General features: G+C 47.7%; 4 protein-coding genes across 5 annotated transcripts; 2 read left to right on the forward strand and 2 right to left on the reverse strand.

Annotated features, from left to right (window-relative positions):
* Positions 1–57: 57 nt before the first annotated feature.
* On the forward strand, positions 58–3,115 carry LOC117858211 (phosphoglycerate kinase, chloroplastic). Of its 2 annotated transcripts, none has more exons than XM_034741237.2 (6): positions 58–652; positions 1,557–1,634; positions 1,724–1,984; positions 2,102–2,419; positions 2,531–2,689; positions 2,769–3,115. In XM_034741237.2, the coding sequence occupies exons 1-6, from the start codon at positions 209–211 to the stop codon at positions 2,961–2,963; spliced, it is 1,455 nt and encodes a 484-aa protein (XP_034597128.1). In that variant the 5' UTR covers positions 58–208; the 3' UTR covers positions 2,964–3,115. The 2 variants fall into 2 exon arrangements, with proteins under 2 accessions (XP_034597128.1, XP_034597127.1); XM_034741236.2 differs by having other exon boundaries at positions 61–652; positions 1,721–1,984.
* A 2,012-nt stretch (positions 3,116–5,127) lies between these two features.
* Positions 5,128–6,672, reverse strand: LOC117858212 (uncharacterized). The gene has a single exon (XM_034741238.2). It carries the CDS (start codon positions 6,350–6,352, stop codon positions 5,354–5,356), a length of 999 nt encoding a protein of 332 aa, XP_034597129.1. The 5' UTR covers positions 6,353–6,672; the 3' UTR covers positions 5,128–5,353.
* Positions 6,673–7,227: 555 nt separating this feature from the next.
* Positions 7,228–12,687, reverse strand: LOC117858299 (protein MICRORCHIDIA 6). The gene is made up of 17 exons (XM_072294026.1): positions 11,969–12,687; positions 11,757–11,831; positions 11,639–11,673; positions 11,474–11,555; positions 11,154–11,243; positions 10,989–11,064; positions 10,825–10,903; positions 10,580–10,714; positions 10,237–10,335; positions 9,863–9,964; positions 9,647–9,793; positions 8,909–9,001; positions 8,627–8,790; positions 8,064–8,505; positions 7,874–7,950; positions 7,744–7,786; positions 7,228–7,624 (listed from the first exon to the last, which is right to left on the reverse strand). The coding sequence occupies exons 1-17, from the start codon at positions 12,387–12,389 to the stop codon at positions 7,511–7,513; spliced, it is 2,274 nt and encodes a 757-aa protein (XP_072150127.1). The 5' UTR covers positions 12,390–12,687; the 3' UTR covers positions 7,228–7,510.
* Positions 12,688–17,033: 4,346 nt separating this feature from the next.
* LOC117854909 (pentatricopeptide repeat-containing protein At1g33350) lies at positions 17,034–19,114 on the forward strand. Its single transcript, XM_072293755.1, has one exon. The coding sequence runs from the start codon at positions 17,128–17,130 to the stop codon at positions 18,460–18,462; it is 1,335 nt and encodes a 444-aa protein (XP_072149856.1). The 5' UTR covers positions 17,034–17,127; the 3' UTR covers positions 18,463–19,114.
* Positions 19,115–19,279: the final 165 nt, after the last annotated feature.

Raw genomic sequence — 19,279 nt, forward strand, 5'->3', positions numbered from 1 at the left:
GACAACTTTCGTCGTGTCAAGGAATAAAATTTCCGTTTATTCTAAACTTCGCAGACCAGCCTCCCACTGGCCTTTCCCCTCGATCCTTTGCCTGCCTGCCTCCTTCGGCATTCGTGAACATTCACGCGGCGGCGATCGGCGAAGATCCCGCCACGGCCTTGCCCTGCCTCCGCAAACCCCGCCCTCTAGCACAACCCCGTCCCACTCCATGCCAATGGCGTCGGCGGCGGCGCCGGCCTCTTTCTCCCTGGCTCGCCCGGCCGCCCGCCGGGCCCTGGCCTCGGCCGCCACCGCCACCGTGAAGTTCCGCCGAGCGGGCCTGGCTGCCGCGTGCCCGCCGGCGCGGTCGCTGGGCTCCTTTTCCCTCGGCGACGGCGCCGACCGGCGTCTGCCGATCCACGTCCCGCCGCGCTGCCGCTCGGAGTCGTCGGCGGGGCGCGAGGCGCGCGCCGCGGCGACGATGGCTAAGAAGAGCGTGGGCGACCTCGCCGCCGCGGACCTCGAGGGGAAGCGCGTGCTCGTGCGCGCCGACCTCAACGTGCCCCTCGACGACAAGCAGAACATCACCGACGACACTCGCGTCCGCGCCGCCATCCCCACAATCAAGCACCTCGTTACCAATGGCGCCAAGGTCATCCTCTGCAGTCATCTGGTAAGCCTCGAACAATATGATGTTGTCCACGCACACACTCTCCCAAATGAGTAAACAGAAAACTCAAATTTGTTGAATAAACTCGTGGAGGTTGATGCAGATTTCAACTGTGGATTCAGTCAGATTTAGTAACAGCACATATGCATCTGTATGAGTGCTTGTATAAATATTCTTCAGTGTTTTCAGATAGGGGCATCACTTTAACGTTATGGATTTGTTTGTAGACATATTTCGTGACATTCGAAAATTCCTCATTACGTCTGGGACGCACAATTGAATGACCATGTAGATGTAGTAAACCCTGCATCAGGACCGCAGGCGAAGCCAACTTTCAAGTTTACACTGGCATAACTTCTCAAGTGATGTGAATATACTAATTCATAGGACTGATACAGATTCAAGCTCTGGAATCTGGATTCAGAGTTACTAACGGCACACTGGGACCTGTATGAGTAGGTGCTTCAATTATACTGAGTACATGTTCTTCAGTGTTTTAAGATAATATGTGCATCAATTTAAAATTTTTAATTTGCTCGTAACATATTCCACAGCATTGTTTTGTAATCCTCTGTATCTTCTGAGATAATTGGACCTGCACAATTGAATCACCATGTAGATGTACTTAACTCTGCATCAGGAGAAGTTAACGTCCAGGTTTACATGTCTTGGATCTGACGTAATATTTCGAGTGACGTGGATATACAAGTTCATTATGTAGGGACAGCACTTTTTGTCCTGGAACTAGAAGTTCTGAACAATTTACACTTTGTATTTCCTGCTGGTGAAACTTCTTTTTGACAACATTTATCATAATGCAAGTTTGATGAGGAGCCCCTTATGGCTACTTGCCAACAAAATTTATCTCATTTTCTTGTACTTTGTTTCCCCCACTGTGGATGTGCAGGGTCGTCCTAAGGGTGTTACTGCCAAGTTTAGCTTAGCACCCCTTGTACCAAGGTTGTCTGAACTTCTAGGTATACAGGTACATTTTGCTTTTACAGTGTTGAAATTAATGCTTGTCTACTGCTTCATTTATGCTGATGAGTATATCATGTGCACATGAACAAGAAGGTGCAAAAGGCAGATGATGTTATTGGTCCAGAAGTTGAGAAATTGGTGTCTGAACTACCAAACGGTAGCATTTTACTCCTTGAAAATGTTAGATTCTACAAGGAGGAAGAGAAGAACGACCCAGAGTTTGCGAAGAAGCTTGCCTCCCTAGCAGATCTTTATGTAAACGATGCCTTTGGAACTGCTCACAGAGCACATGCGTCAACTGAGGGAGTTACCAAGTTCTTGAAGCCCTCAGTTGCAGGGTTTCTTTTGCAGAAGGTTTGTCTTTTACTTTTGTGTCAACATGTGAATCCAGAGATGTTACTAGTATTTCTCTTACATGAACAAGTTGATCTCTTCGATTTCCTGATTTCTATAAAAAAATTGAAATCACAGGAGCTTGATTACCTTGTAGGCGCTGTTTCAAATCCTAAACCACCATTTGCTGCCATTGTTGGTGGCTCCAAAGTATCGTCTAAGATCGGAGTTATAGAATCACTATTGGCGAAATGTGACATCCTTCTTCTGGGTGGTGGTATGATCTTCACGTTTTACAAGGCACAGGGATTCTCAGTAGGCTCTTCCTTGGTTGAAGCTGACAATCTCGAGCTTGCGACCTCTCTCCTTTCAAAAGCTAAGGAGAAGGGTGTCTCCCTTATGTTGCCAACTGATGTGGTCGTCGCCGATAAGTTTGCTCCTGATGCTAGAAGTCAGGTTTGTTACATTTAATTTCTCATAATTATCAAGACATGCCTGAAGCTTTAGGGTAAACCACCTGCTTTCGTTATGAATATAGTGGTGGCTTGACCATGAGCATCTGTTCAGGTTGTTCCAGCATCTGCAATTCCTGATGGATGGATGGGTCTAGATATAGGTCCAGATTCGATTTCGGCGTTCAGTTCTGCCCTGGAAACTACTCAGACAGTCATTTGGAATGGACCCATGGGAGTTTTCGAATTCAAGAAGTTTGCAGTTGGAACCGAGGTAATTGCACCCTTTCTGCTATGCTGATTTCTGAGGAAATTGTGTGTAGGAAAACTTCACCTTGAACACTCTTCTGTAGGCAATTGCAAAGAAGTTAGCTGAGCTTAGTGGCAAGGGTGTCACAACAATAATTGGAGGTGGTGACTCCGTTGCAGCTGTAGAGAAAGTAGGAGTTGCTGATGTTATGAGCCACATTTCAACTGGGGGTGGTGCGAGTTTGGAGTTGCTGGAAGGGAAGGAACTCCCAGGAGTAGTTGCGCTGGACGAAGCTTAGTTCCTGCGCTGCCACTCTACAATGAAACGTTGATAACATTTTACGATTTCTTTCAGTTTCTGTAGATTGGTTTGAGATCTAAAGAGTGTGATGTTTGTCAGAGTTTCTCGAATTGCTCGAACAATCTGCTAATACTTCTGTGTTTACTGACATCATGTCGTTGCAAGGTACTCCCTCCATTCCAAATTATAGGTCGTTATAATCGTTTTGACTTTTCTAGGTTCATAGATATTATTATGTGACCTACAATTTGGAACAAGGTACTCCCTCCATTCTAAATTATAGGTCATTTTGACTTTTCTAAGTTCATAGATATTATTATGCGACATATTATTATGCGACCTACAATTTGGATCGGAGGGAGTACTTAAATACGAAAACAACATTTCTGTCTATTCTTTGAGAAAGTTTACCGTACTCTTCTAGTTGTGCCTAATTTTGCTTTTCTGATCCACGTCAGTGAAGCCATGTTTTTACAAGAATGATTGAAATTAGCCGTTTTTAAACGTGCAACCTGAGAATCTAACCACAAAATTCAATTAACGTTATCTGACAACAGCCCAACTGTGAAATTGAAACATGAGCACATTCTCCACAAATACATCATCTGGTATCTTGCAAGAGGGATGACAGACATGGAGGTAGTAACAACCAAAAGACCATCAACTGGTCAATCAGAAACAAGCGAAATCTAACCACAAAATTCAATTAACGTTATCTGAAAACAGCCCAACTGTGAAATTGAAACATGAGCACATTCTCCACAAATACAACATCTGGTATCTTTCAAGAGGGATGACAGACATGGAGGTAGTAACAACCAAAAGACCATCAACTGGTCAATCAGAAACAAGCGAATAGCGCTTCATCAGCAATTCAGCGTACGCAGAAGAAAAGAGAGGAATACACTTGTTTTAGCAGAGAAGTCCGATGGCAAGAACCTGCAAGTGCAAGACAGCTACATGGCCATTTTACTTCAGTGAGTAAAACAAGATAGTATTTCAGGCCACGTCATATGAATAATGCATTCTGACACGGCATCAACAAATTATAGCAGCCAAACATATGACCCATAGAAAGTTCAACAATACACTTGGGCTGGGGCAAAAGCAGCACATCGGAAACGCAACATGTTCCCACTATGAATGAACTCTGAATGCCGAAATCTGAACTCTGCAGAAAACAGGACATCACATTCATAGCACGGTGGTAGATTCCACAGTTCTCGGGAGCTAACCACTAACCAGGCTAGAACCCTGGTTCTAAAAAAAAGACAGCTGAGATATACCTTTTTTCATGATGGGCTGCCTTCCCAATGGATTGTGTTTTGTTTTTCCTTTCTTTTAAGTCAATAAGGGGCAACGAAGCAGTTGCGAGTTGCAACAAATTAAGCATCATTATTGCAACTACTGGGTGTCTCTTTCCTGAAGGATGTGATCGGATATAGGAATACCTGTTTGGTCAGCAACCACTCATATTGCTACACAGAAAGAGTGATCTGTTAAAGCTCCATGTGTATGGCTGTATGGTTTTGTCTCATCACAACACCATTCACCAGATACAGCTTACCGACAAGAAAGCCCTAAGTTTGTAATGTCAGAAAGGTTGGAAATTGCGGGCAAACAAATCCTGCACAAAAGGGGACCAGTATACCAATTCGACCAAGTAATCAACAAAGATACCTAGCATCTCTGAACTTCTTTCGTGAGCTAAGTTCTTAATTTCAGCAAGGTTTTTTGCTTTCTGGTGTAGCAATGGAAATCATGATGCTGGGTATTAGTCAAATGAAGTATAAGCAAAACATGATCGCAGGTATTAATAATTTAATATACAGAATAAGAACCAATAGAACATAGATATCACATGAATGTTTCAAAACATATTCCAAACACAACAGTTATAGAAAGCCTGAAAGAAAATCCATGATCATGATGAACAGTTTGTCTACATTATCAATATAATCAGCATAGATTCAACACAATTTCTTATTAATTGTTACTGGGCACCGGAAAGAAAGATATTCCACCAAGTAAATCAAGAGCACCGGCAGACATTAGCAGCTTGTCACATTAGCAAAGAAAAGCTCAAACTATACACCGCTATCATCAGCTCTTCATCAACCTTTAAACCAAGAATCACAGTCAACAATCAAGAACAGCATGACTAGCAGGCAAGCACGGTTTTGCCAGACAAAGATTACTCAGTTCATACATCTCTGTTCCATTCCATAGAGTAGTTCCATACTGCACACTATCACTTACAGATTACAAACTAGTACACTGAACGAGCAAGAGGAGAACTAAGTAGCTGCTAGTAAACCACTCTTGTTTAGAGCAAGATTCACCAGACACTGAAGTAGGAAGCAAAGAGGTGAGCAGCTTACCCTTCCCCTAAGCTCCAATTTCAAGGTTCTCCATCTGGATGTTGCTCTTGAGCGGGACGTACTCCCCAAGGTACCCTCCAAGGTGCTCGTACAACGCGCTCCTGTCAATCTGCTGGTTGTGGAATGCCTTGCAGGCGTAGTAGAAGACGCTCTGCACGAGCAATCCCAGCAAATTGACGCAGGCAAGGACGCACACGAGCAGGGCGCCGACGAGCAGGCGCCCGGGCAAGGCCAGGCCGAAGCTCCCCTCCTCGCCGCGGGCCTTGACGACTGCGGCACGGAAGAGCAACGAGGTGACGCCGCAGACCGCGAAGTAGGAGACGACGAGCGTGGCAGCGGTGCCGGCGCGGCCCTGGAGCAGCTGCTTGCTCTTGGCCATGGCGGCGAGCCCGCAGAGCGGCTCGAGCACGGAGACGACGCTGGCGAGGTGCCAGAGCGCGGAGATGTAGACGTGGATCCCGAGGAAGACGAAGACGACGAGGAGGAGGAAGAGGACGAAGGAGAGTGATGGCGGGGCGGACTCGGACGCGCCGCCGGGGAGGAAGACGACGATGAGGAGGAGGACGGCGAGGGCGAAGACGAGGTGGTAGGCGAGCATGAGGAGGGAGACCCAGAGGAAGGTGCGGAGGAGGCGGGGCAGGATGGGGGGCAGCGCGGCGAGCGAGGCGGAGATGGAGGCCGGCTTGGCGGCGTAGAGCGAAGCGACAGTGAAGACGGCGGCGGCGGTGGAGAGGAGGGAGAAGGTGAAGAGGACGATGAGGTAGAGGAACTGGTAGGCGAAGAGGCGGAGCCACTGCGCGGGGTCGGCGCCGGAGCTGGCGCGCTGGATGCGGAGGAGGACGGGGTGGGTGAAGAGGGAGTGCGCCAGCACGGCGAAGGAGAGCGGGAAGACGAGGCAGGCGGTGAGGAGCGCAAAGGTGCGCGGCGCCGCGCGCGGGATCGACGCCGAGACGCGGACCAGCTCCGCCGCCCCCAGCGCCGCCAGATCGCCCGACGCCAGCTCCATCGCTCCGGCAGCCGCGGCTAGCGTCGGCCGGCCCCGGCTTATTTGGTCGGGAGATCTCTTTGGTCGGGGGATGTATGCTTTGCGGGGTCCGGCCGACGGCTGGGTTTGGGGGAATTTGGCGGAGTTTGGGCGGTTTCTCAGGCGCGAGAGACGGTGTGCGGTGGTGTGCCGCCGCTGGCGGTGGAGGAAAGCACGGCCGGTGGAAATGGAATTGGGGAAAGGGGTTGGAGGATTTGGTTGGGGATCCGCCGTGGAATGGCCGTAGCAGACCGCGTGTCGAGTGTGTCCAGCCGGCGGGCGGGCGGGGCGGGGCGGGGCGGGGCGGCGCGGTGCGGTGCTCGGATCGGGCCGGGAGCGCGTGCGTCACGCGGATCGTCGTCGGCGTCGCTATGCGGCTTCAAGAGGCCGCGGGGCGGGGGTGTGACTTCATCACGAAGTATCTGAAGGAGTAAACCACGGTCCACGAGCACTTCGTGGGCTACCACAACCATCTCCACAGCAACCAAATCTGGGAAGGGAAATGCGGCGGCAGGGTGAGAATTTTTTCATTTTACATTCTAGTTTTTCAATTTCCCAAAAGCATCAGCAGTTCAGCACTTCTCAATCCCATCGAGAAACCGTCTACACACAAGACACAACCATCGAGAAATCGGATGGATCTAGCTCCATCCGATTATGTAGGAAACTAATTCTACGATAGAAGTTATTCTATGGTTGAAAGTGGTTCTCTTCAATTTTTAATATAAACTTTTAAAATCAGGATGGAGAATCACTCCACAGAATCAGGAAAAGCTATTTTTTCAACTCACAGTCTCTTAACTCATTTTAGAGAATCACTTCTTTCGAAAAAATTATTTGGCAGAACTCCTACTAGATTCAATTGAGAATCAGCTTTAAGAACTTTACCAAACGCACCCTTAGTCTGTACAAAATTACAAATCGCATACAAAGCTCAAAGTTCCTCGACACATGCAACCACGGAGAAGAAACACCAGGACGTGCTTTCTGAGCTTCGTTTGCTCACGGGCACACACCGTTCGACTGTGCCCCCTAACACCGGCCGTCCGAAAGCACCACCGCCTCGTGCGCAGCGTCGAAGAGAGCAAGGAGCCAGCACGACAAAATCGCGACGGGGTGACTCCAGAGAAACAAACATGCCTACTGTACTCGTTTTCGTTTCGGTGTCGGAGCCGCTTCAACCGAAACGTACTCGTTCAGCAGGATCTTGTATTGCTCCTGGGCCTTCTCAATCTCGAGCCGCAGATTCTGTTCCTGTGGAGCACAAGCAGATCAAAGGGTTCGTCAGACTCATCAGCACGGTGTAATCGAGTCGGGCATACAGTTCTGTGTTGATGATCATGACAACTACACAGGGTGGGATGAGAGATTACCTTGGCCAGCAGCTCCTTCTCTGCCATCTCAAAATGCGTGCACCTACAAATAATGCAAAACAATGCTGTTACATGCTTTGCCCAAAATCACTGTATGATGAAATGGAAGCAGGATTGCTGCCGGACTCACTCTTCACGGAGCATCCGATTCTCCAGCTTCAAGAAGGAAATTTCCTTGAGCTCTCGCTCTCCCATGTATTGGCATACCTGTGCCATCCAGAGGCAATAGTTTTCAATACAATGTACATTTCATAGTTGATTGAGGTGAAAAGAGTGCATAAACAGGGTAGCATGGATGAACAGCAAGATCCTTTACTGACCTGATCATTAGCGGAGCTGCTGCCAGCCAAATCATGCGTGGCCTGCTTTTTAAACGAAGCCGTCGGAGCTTCATCGTCATTCTTCCTCTTTCTTGTCGCACCCAAATCAGTGCCAGGAGCGGTGGAAGATGAGGTCGTCTGGTTGACTTGCGTGGTCTGCGTGACTGGCGGGGAGTAACCAGTAGGTGTTCTTGGTGCAGCACCCTCTGTTCCAGCAGGTGCTGCGCGAAAACAAGCAGGCGCAACAGCAATTGGAACTGCATTCACGTAGGTGCTGTCGGACCTCAAGGGTGGCACCGAAACCACAGGAGCAGGTGCACTCCCCTCTGATGGTTCAGCAGGGCCATTCTCTATTGGCAGCACTGCTGGAGGAGCACGAGGAACGGGAGCTGCACGCACACGTGGTGTTTTCACGTATCCAATCTTGTGACAATAAATATCCCTGAGGAAGAATTGAAACATTGCATGGTGATCATTGGCTGAAGCAAAAACCTTGGTGCGTGGTAGATTTGGGAGGAACAGCTATCATGCAACTATGCAAGGAAACAGAATCTGGACCTTACCAGTACTCGTTAGTCATGTCTTTCAAGCGGTTCATCAGCCTCTGAAACAGCTGCGACTTCTCAAAGTCCTGTTTGTCATGAGTGGGCTTGATGAAGTCCGCCTCCAGTACTCCAGCGACGCCTCTACCCTTACTGCTCGCAGAACTCAGAACTCGATGAAACGGCTGCAATAGATAAATTTATTTTGAAAATAAAATGTCAGGCAAAGATTTGTGTGAACCTTACTTTTTAGTTTATGCATCCTCAAACAAAGTGAATGAATGCAAGGGACCAGAAGCTCACCAAAATAAGGCGATTCTTATGATAGATATTAAATCCGTGCACGCTAATAGTTGGAGCTCCATCTAAGAATCCAATGGTTGTAAGAACCTCAGCCTGAATCAACCAAAGCAAGTGCAAAAAGGAGAAATGAGTACAAGCTTATTGAAACTACTCCATGTCTATTCCTTTGGTAAGAGTAGGCGAGCAAGCAATGCACTGCAGCACTGCAGCTAACATCCTGGTCAGTCCATCGTGTGAGCTTTGTGGGCAAGAGGAAAACTGTGATCACATCATCTTCCACTGTCAGTTCGCGTCGCATGTTTGGAATTCGCTAGGCTTTCAAACGGGTAACGCAACTGTCAAAGCTCTTTGGACTGTAGCTCACCCGACAACAGTCCCCGCTCGTCACTATTCTAGGTTCCTGCTTCTCGTCTGCTGGTTGCTCTGGAAACAAAGGAACGATCTGGTTTTTCAGCACGTACAACCAAGTCATCCAAGGTTCTGGGCGCAATGTAGGGATGAGGCCCGGCTCTGGAGTCTGTGCCTCAAGCATGAAGAACAGTATGTAGCCAACGCATGGTGCTCCTTGTTTATTTCAATGTAAACCGCCTACTATACCTGTAAAACTCCCTCCCCCCCTAGTTTTTCTTGCTGAACAAACTGTTGTATGAGAAATTTGGCCTTCTCAAAGGCCCTAATGGAAAATTCAGGTGGGGATCTCCCCCCGTTGACCCTCAAAAAAAAAAAAAGAAGACAAACCTCTTGTCTACCGCAAATTTGGGGCTTATAACTGATGCATTCAGGGTATATTATATCAGCAGCAATGCTGTGACGCTTAATTTCTTGCCCACGAAGTATGATCCTGAAGTAATCTGGTAGATGCAGATACAAGACAGAAGCGTAGACCTGCAGGATGATACGTCAGCAACCAACTCACGACAATTGTGCAGGAGTTGCAAACAGTATGACACTCACCCTAAGAGAATAGCGCAATCGATTAGCCAAATGATTTTCATTAGCCCTTTTCACAGCCGTACTAAATTCTTCTGGATTTGGCGCGCCACTAATCATAATATCCTGAAATACAAATAAACAGCAAGAACTTTGATGTCCAGTTCAACAGGGAACACCAAAAACCTGTAAGAAAACACTCTGACAATGTGCAACAAAAGCAAAATCCTCTTTTCAAAAAGAATCTACAAGACACAGCAAGATTAAAAGGCTACTATTAGATTAATGGTAACAGTTGTCCAAGAGAAGGCAATTACAACTTCAGAGTTAAGAATGTTACTTTAGTAAGAAAAATAACAATCACGAAAAATCATTCAAGTTATATATTTAATGGTTACCTCTGGGTTTGTGTCAAAGTCAAGCTCCAAATTACCGTCATCATTGGACCATAAATTGAACACTATAATCTTGGTGCCATGTGGACCAATGTCTGTGAACTGTTCAACCACAGATTAAAACAACCATTAGCATTTTGAATAGGCTCTGTATTACTGATACTAGATGGGATTGTGCTGGTTACACCCAAAATTCATTTCTGTGTGTGGGGGTGTGACAACGCTAGGAGTATTTCCAAATTGTAGTTTTGGAACGTTTGAGTTAGTCAACTTAACAACGTAGTGCTTTCTTAGAGTAAATCAAATATTATCTCTAGACTTGAAATGGATGGCAGGTTTAGCATACATTCTGCATCAGCTCTTCTTCTGTTGCAAAAGGGGACCATTTCAGCAACACTGCCAAATTTGAGGAAAACTGCTCTGAACCATGCCGCTCCAGTCGTGTAGTTTGCCCTCTTAATAGATTGCATTTGTAATCCACCTAAAAAGAGAAAAATGTATCATCAGAATAAGGAAAGTGGTGCATACACATTGTCTTAACCACACACACACACACACACACACACACACACACACACAGGGAGAGCATACCACAGGAACTACAACATCTGTCTGGCCAGTTTCCACCAAGAAAGTGTAGGACAGGAGACCAATGGACTGTGTAGGCCCACTGAAACCAACAGATAACCTGGCATTATTTCAATTGAGAAAGAAAAGTAGTTCGCAGAAGGAAAAAAATATAAGTGCGTTTGTACCCGCTCTTTGTGCAGCGGCTGAAAACAATAACATCTGCCCCAAGCCGCATTGTGCTAGTCTTGAATCCATTTCCATCTGATCAGAGTGGTAAATACCAAAATGTTAAACAGTGGATTTTTCAGGAGATGACTAGGGCATTATAAAACCAAGTTAGTAGGCAATACATTGTCCAATCGAGGATCCTGATTGTTTCTCTGAAAATCCAAAGCTCATGCAACGCCTCAAGGAATCAGGATCCATGCCTCCACCATCATCTATATAGTAATCAGAAAATATGCACTCTGTTAGTTTCAAATTACAGACATGGTATGCATACCCAGATTTTCAAACACAATTCCATTATAACTCATGCAAACTCCATAAAAAAGGATCAGGAGATTTTACAAGTTTGTGTTTTAGGTCCTTATTATCCAGATCAAATGTCAGTTCAAAATGTTGTTAGATTAAGTGAAGGAAACAAGATTAGTATGATAGTAATCGGTACCTTGAACTAGTAAAGCTGGTGATCCGTTCCGGTTGTCGATGACTTTGTCCACCAATATTCTTGTAGCACCACCAGTTTCTATCTGTTTGACAAAATACAATCCAATCACATATTCCACCCTGAATAATCAAAGCGTGCCACTGAACAATGAAGCTGTTTAATTACCTCATCAACCGCGTTGTCCAACAACTCCGCCACGGCTGTAACAAGGCAAAGGAAGTGTAAAGACACAATGCAACGGTAACATTGTAGTCTGGAAAAAAGTTTGCACACAAAAGCTTACCTCCAAATGGCCATTTGTGTGAAGTGGCGTTGGAGTGTAGAAATTCAGGATGGACGCACATGCGATTCTGCACAGCTGCAACAAGAGCAAAGTGGACAGTATCGAGACATCGAGTGTTAGAGGCACATTTCGTTCAAAAAAGAGTGTTAGAGGCACACTACCAAGAACTAACAAATTTTGCACGAAACACTTCAGCATTGTGCCGTACGTACTCTGAGGCTGCGGCGCAGAGCTCCCGGCGCCCGCGTCATAATCGCCGGCACTCCAGAACTTCCTGCTTAACCGTGGTGCAGGGCAAGGACGACGCGCCGAGGTGCCCTCGAGTGCCTCGTCAGCGCCGCTGGTCCGATAGCCGATGCCACCCGACAACTCCGAAGCGGCCCGGTTGAAGACGCACGCGGCTTGCGCCTGCGTTTGCGGTGGCAACGCCGTCGCCTGAAAGGTGCTGGGCCCGTGGAGGCCCCGCTGGATGGGGGTGGCGGTGATCGGGGACAAGAAGGGCTTGATGTCCAGCTGCTCGTCCATGGCGTCCGTCGTCACGTCGGTGAGGCGGTTGCTGTTCATGACATGACAAAAGCGTAGGGAGCGGTTAGTGGGGGTCGATGGTATCGAGAATGTCAACAGGAACACCATGAGGATGCTTTGGAAATGATAATGAATTCTTAAACTAGAAAATACAATCAACTGAATCAAAACGTTTGCAGAAGCGTTTCGTCAAAGTAAAATTCGCAGGAAGTGGAGAAAAGAACCGAAGAAATTTGAAACGAAAGAAATACGTCTCGCCGCTCAAGACTTTCGTCGAACAGGTTGTGTGCGTGCCTTTCTTGGGTTGTCCGTCAGCGCGAGCGTTGCCACGGAGGACCCTTGTGGGCCCGCGATGCTGCACGAACTTCCCGGTCACCGCGGCCCGAGCCATGGTGCGATTTATAGACTGCGGTTCTGTTTGTCTCAACACCCCCCCCCCCCCCCCCCCCCCCCCCCCCCCGGCTCATTTCTCATTTACCGTAGAAACCATCTAGCACAGAAGTAGAAAACATAGCGTGCGCCCCTTTTAAGTTTTATCTGCTAAGCGGCTGAGCCCCGTATTTCTAAGCGAAAATAATTAGAATTGTCGAGCACCAGAACAGCAGAGAACCGGCTTATCATAAAATCCTACTTAAATAAGCGAGTTTAAGAAAAGTTCAAGAAAAGCGGAACCATACATAACCTGAGGCTTGATCGGTGTCGCGACCAGGGCGGATCTAGAGTAATCTTTAAGGAAGGGTACACTTTAAGATAGATTACCAAATTTATAGCATGATGAAAATTTGTTGACTCCTTTAGCATAAAAATTTGAGTGGGGCTCTTTGCCCTCACTTACCTCTACAAAGATCCGTCCCTGATCACAACTCGCGAAGCAGTTACTATCGATGGTAAATGAGATATAACGGCTGGCTAAAGCACAAACACCTAACACGTTATCCTGACATCTTCGGCCACTTTGAATAAGATTGGTTTGTTATAAATCAATTCAATGCTAATCTTTTAGCTTTTAGATCGAGATCCAACAACTCATACATACCTTTGTCCATTCCCCAATCTCCTCACTTTTGCAGTCAAATTTCGACTGTTGAATTCAGGTACGCATAGTTCTTGGGTTGCTAAATTCATGGCCGTTGCCCACAAACAAGCCGCGGCGTCTCCAACAGGACTTGGCTCTACTACCCCACATGCCAAACATGCCTCATGTATGTCCTTCTACAACCCAACCCGCTGCACTACTACTACTATGCAGATATATTTCGACATCACCTAGAGAGTACGGTGAATCCGACCTAATCCTAACGATATACAAACACTAGCATTGAATACTAACCTTTTTAGAGCTGAAGATGGAGTTTACCGCCACCGAAGACAAAGATGATGGGATCTGATCTCGTTGGACTTGGAGAGGAGGGTAAGACCGTAAGAGCCGATTGAAGATAGAGTCAGAGCAAGCCAAAGATGTACCACAGAATCAGATCTTGTTGGAGTTGGAGAATAGGGCAAAAGGCAGCGACGGCGGCCGGGGGGGGGGGGGGGGTTGTGGGAGGGGAGGAAAATATATATAATGAGGGTGTGGTGAGGAAGAGATGGAAAAGGGTGGATGGAGAAGGGTGTTGGAAGGGCATCTTATAATAAATAAGATTATCTCTTTTTATCATTAAGAATATCTCCAACAACTCCCCATTCTCCAATCCAACTATTATATTGGGAGAGTTACTGGAAAAAATAGTACTCCGGCAAACTCCCTTTATCTTCCCCTTTGTGACTCTCCAATTGAGATGAGATTATTGGAAGACTGCTAAAGCAACTCTTTTAATAACAATGAAAGTGATATTAGAATGTCACAATTAACTACTTTTTGGGAAATATTTATTGGAAGGCTGCTAGTTGGATTAGACTAAGAACATTAAGAAATTTGGGCCAAGAAATAAGTAAAGCGTGTCAAGATCGAAAGAATTAGTATATAGTTAGCTGCGGGTGTCCCCATTTAAACTACGCCACTACCTGTATCCCATGAGAATTTGGGGTGAGAAATTAAGAATTAATCTACCCACTGCTAGTGCTACTCAATTCTCATAATCGCTGCAACTGTAAGCGTCCATTGTGCACAGGAGGAGACTAACGGGCGCGGCGACTGTGAGATGAAAACGTTTGATATGTGCTTGCTGCTCATGTGGGATGAATCTACTTGAAAAGATGGTTTGGGGAATGGGAAGACAACCAAGCAGGAGAGCTGCCGATTATATTAAAAGAAAAATGAATCTAGACTGGGCGATACAACCAATGAAAAAAATCTGGCCAGTTGGATTGGGGCATCAACACGCACCGCACACTCCTCAACTCAAACAAACAACAAAGACAGGTTGGATTGGGGCATCAACACACGCCGAACTCAACTCATCTCCACAATTTTGGTCTGCCGGATTAGGACATCGACATGAGCCGCAACAACTCTAGCCGATCGGATTGGGACATCGACACGAACCGTATAATACCATTACACTACTCAACTTGCCCAAAGCAAATGGCCCCAGGCACCACAACTTGCTGCAACTCAACACCAACCGACCCTTTTTTTTATTTTTTTCTTTTTCTTTCTACTTTCTAAGCTGAATCTTCCGGGTGAGATTGAGCAGATATGGTAGCCTCCAAGGCGATGCATCCAATGAGGAATACGACACCAATGGCGCCGCCGTCACCTGACCAACGCGGTCGAGGTTTTCACCCAGGAAGAACTCACAGCTTTAAGGACTAAGGCCAAACCGATGGACGCCTCCAAGGAGATCCAAGGAGATAAACGGCACTCGAGAGCGTCGTCGCCATCATCCAGTCATGGCCGAAAGCTTTCGCTTCAGGCTCAGTTCCTAATGCATGCTGCCGAGAGTAGGCCGTCCTTGCTAGCAATCGAACAAACTCACCAGGAAGGTCGAGCTGTGCCGTTTGCCACCCGAGGAAGCCATTCCCTTGCAAGGAGCCGAGGAAGAATGCCACCACCAGGGACTGCGAGCACGCGCCAGCCACACCACCATGGCGCTGCGGACGCGCCCCCACTTGGCCGTCGCCAGCCACGCCACCACGGCGCTACTGGGCACTTGAACAAGCCGTGACCACGCCACCATGGCGCCATCGATGCATCTTCGCGCGTATCGACCCACCAAAGCAGCAACCACGACGCCATCTTGCAACACAGCAGTAGCTACCCCGTGTCCCTGGGCGTTGGTGATGGACGCGGGCATCCCCGTTGTCACCAGCCGACCCCGCACGCGCGCAGACACCCTCACTGCAGGCACCATGAGCCGGCTCGCTGTCGCCTGCCAACGCTAGCTCGAAGGCCAACAGGGACACCGCGACAGGGGGAAAGGCCGGATCTAGCCAGGGGAGACGCGGATCCGTCCACCCCAAGCACAAATCAGGAGTTGTTAGCAGCCATGCTGTGAAGCTGCAAGAGCCAGCCGCCGTGCCACCGTAACTGCCACGGGAAGATGCATAAGGGAAAAAGAAGAGAAGGAGAGAGGGAAAAGGAGGGGAGGCGAGGGGAGAGGAGGGTGGGAGGGGCCGCCGCTGGCCGGCGACGATGGCGGTGGCCAACTAGTGAGGGTGGTGGCGCTTTTTTTTTCCGACGCGCGGAGCGCCCTCGTACCGCCTAGGGAGGACGACGCGAGGGCATGATCGAGTTTCAGTTTTGAACCCAAGACAGATATAATCGGTTTCTCAAAAAAGATTAGAGAACATAGAGAGAAGAAATAATCTCTAAAGAAGGAACACATCCAGATCATATGTATCTCAAGAGATTAAAAATAGATATTAAGATAGCAAAGCACTCTATTAACACACCTTTGGAATTGCAATTGAATCTTGATCTTTTCCCTTGTCGCCTTCCTGCTGCAATTTGATATAGATCAGATCAAAGCACCTCCAAGGCTTTGAAGTGTTCTTGATGTGATCAGACCTTATCCCTTGTTGCCTTCCAACTGCAGGCCTCACTTTTGATATGGATCAGATCAAGCAGCCCCAAGGTTTTTGAAGGGTTCTTGATATGATCAAGATCAAGTCCCTTCAATGCCAATTTCTTTTGGCACTTGGTCACCTTGATGACAATGGAAAAACCCTAGCACCTGCTGACCTTTGATTATGGGGAAGGGAAGGGTACCATGGAACCCAATCTTGCATATTTATAGGCCAGGAAACCACCCATAGATTTTTTTTTTATGGGAAACTACCTCTAGATCTGTTGGTCCAATCAGAATCCTATACCAACTAGAATTGTATCCTCATGAAGCCCAAAGAAGGAACTTATCTTCAAGGATCTGATGGGCCAAAGCAGAGTCCAAGTCCAGCACATGATGAAACCTTGGGCAAGAAAGGTAGTTTCTTGATATGGCCTTTTTGGTTTGGATCTGATGTCAACCATACCATATATTTCTCTCTCCCTGGCATGTGGTGGTTGTGTTTTCAGATCATGACCTGGCCACATATAGTAACAGATCATAACAGATCCCAGTTCAAAACTTCAAATGCATCTATCTGAATTCCACAAACGTGTGCTGCAAGGACACATTTTCTACCCTACTCGGAACCGAGTTCGGCGGAGATACTACTGAACCGACCGACGGCCTCGGGCGGGAGAAAAACCGACTACTAAATGGGCCTTCTCTTGTAGCAGCAGTACGGCCCACGTGTGGCCCAACCTGCCCGACCCAACAATGCCAACGCTAGGCCAGCAGCAGCCGGCCAGCCGAGCACCACCCGGCCCTCCCGCGCTCTCTCTCGGCCGCCCTGATTCCAATCCAAACCCGCCGCGTCGCCGCCGGCGCCGGCGCCGGCTCGCACCCCTGCTCCCTGCCCCATGTTCCTTTTTACTACTCACCGCCACACCACCCGCGAGCTCCTCAACGCCCTCCGCGGGGGTGGGGCCGCCTGCCCGTCCTCGGCACTCCACCTCTACTCCCAATTCCGCCTCCGGCTCCGCCCCTCGGACCCATCCCACCTCGCCTGGCGCGCCGCCGTGGTCACCCTTAGGCCGCTCACGGCCGCCTCCTCCCTCCCGCTCATCTCCCACTTCCACGGCCACCTACTCAGGTCCAACCTCCTCGCCTACCCCCAAATCGCCTCTTCGCTCCTCCGCTCCTACTCGCTCCTCTCCCCGCCATCCGCCCACCAGCTGTTCGATCAAATACCCCCCGCCACCCGCAACACCTACGTCCTCAACGTCATGCTGTCGTCGCTGTGCCGCTCCTCCGACCTTGATTCCGCGCGCGCATTCTTCGATGACATCCCCGACAAGGACATCGTGTGTTGGTCCACCATGCTCGCTTGCTATTTCTCACGTGGTCGCCTCGCTGACGGGTTTGCCTTTTTCCGTTCGGTGACATTCACTACCGACATTGCTGTGGATGATGTCATGCTCGCCACCCTCCTCACAGCCTGCACTTCAGCTGGCTTGCTGCCGCCGTTCTGCAGGGCCATTCACGGTTATGCTATACGCTACGCCATCCCTCCTAGTATGCACCTTGGGACGGCGCTCATTGATGGCTACACCAAGGCCGGCCGCCTTGACTATGCTACCCGTGTGTTTGCTCTCGTGCCTCATAGGAATGTTATACACTGGACAGCTATGATCTGTGGTATGGCTTCGCATCTGTGCAATAACGAGGCTGTTCAGCTGTTCGAGGAAATGTGTCAAAGAAGAGTGCAACCAAATGAGATGACATTCACAGGCGCGCTCAGGGCATGTGTGAATGCTGGGCTGGTGGAGAAAGGTAGGGATTTCTTTAAGCTTATGGTTGACAGATATTGCCTTGAGCCAGACATACATCACTACGGGTGCATGGTTGATCTCTATGCCAAGGCAGGGCTGTTGGAGGATGCTTATGAGGTTATAAAAAACATGAAAGTGGAACCAAATGTCATCATCTGGACATCACTGCTGACAGCATGCAAGGAGTTCAAGAATTTTGAGATTGCTGTGGAGGGAATTGAGAAAGCATTGGCCCTGGGGATATCTGATGAAAACACTGGATTATATATGCTGATAACAGACCTTTATGCTATGGGTGGACGGTGGGATGGTGTGATAAAGATTAGGAGGTTGATGCAGGAGCATAATGTGTGGAAGAACAGAGGCTTGAGCTCTATTAAGGTGGACAAACCCCAGGGTTTGTCATCTGCTGCACCCAGTTGATTCTTAACTTGGTTTCATACCTTTCAATTTTTTTGCGGAATGGTGAAGAGTGGACTCTTTGATTTGTCTTGTGGGGGAGGTATTCAGACTCAAATCTTTTTGACTATATTGAGATAGTTGATTGTACTTGGTATGGTCTAGTGGTCTGACACATTGGAAGAAGGAACTATGTTATATAGATGATCAGTGTGCATACATACCTTTCAATTTTTTTGCGGAATGGTGAAGAGTGGACTCTTTGATTTGTCTTGTGGGGGAGGTATTCAGACTCAAATCTTTTTGACTATATTGAGATAGTTGATTGTACTTGGTATGGTCTAGTGGGCTGACACATTGGAAGAAGGAACTATGTTATATAGATGATCCGTGTGCATACGAAACATGCTCAATAATTTATCTAAGCAGGCCAAGCTCATTGTTGAATTCCTTGGCTTTTGGATGACTTTGTATGCATTACTGCAGTCATAGCTCTGTGATTCTGGGCTTTACTCTTCTTACAAGACTGCAGATGATAGATGAGGAAATTTGAGTGAGTTGCTGCTTGTGATTTTCATAAGCTTTTGCCGATGGCCTTTCAAAAAATAACCAATGGAAATTAGCATTTGGGTTTCATCTCCCACTATAGCCAATAAAATACGCAATCATTTATTCAGGTGATTTTGTTGGTAACAGTTTCCAGCTCCCAGTGTTAGTAATACTCTGTCCAAGTGCCATCTCTGCTACTCTGTCTTTTGAACAATAGGGTAGGGTTCAATTTTTTTTCATGTGCTACATTCACCAATATTCGTATATGCTACTTGGAATTACTTGGTAGACT

This window comes from Setaria viridis, chromosome 5 (assembly GCF_005286985.2).
Source record: "Setaria viridis chromosome 5, Setaria_viridis_v4.0, whole genome shotgun sequence".
Taxonomy (NCBI): Eukaryota; Viridiplantae; Streptophyta; class Magnoliopsida; order Poales; family Poaceae; genus Setaria; species Setaria viridis.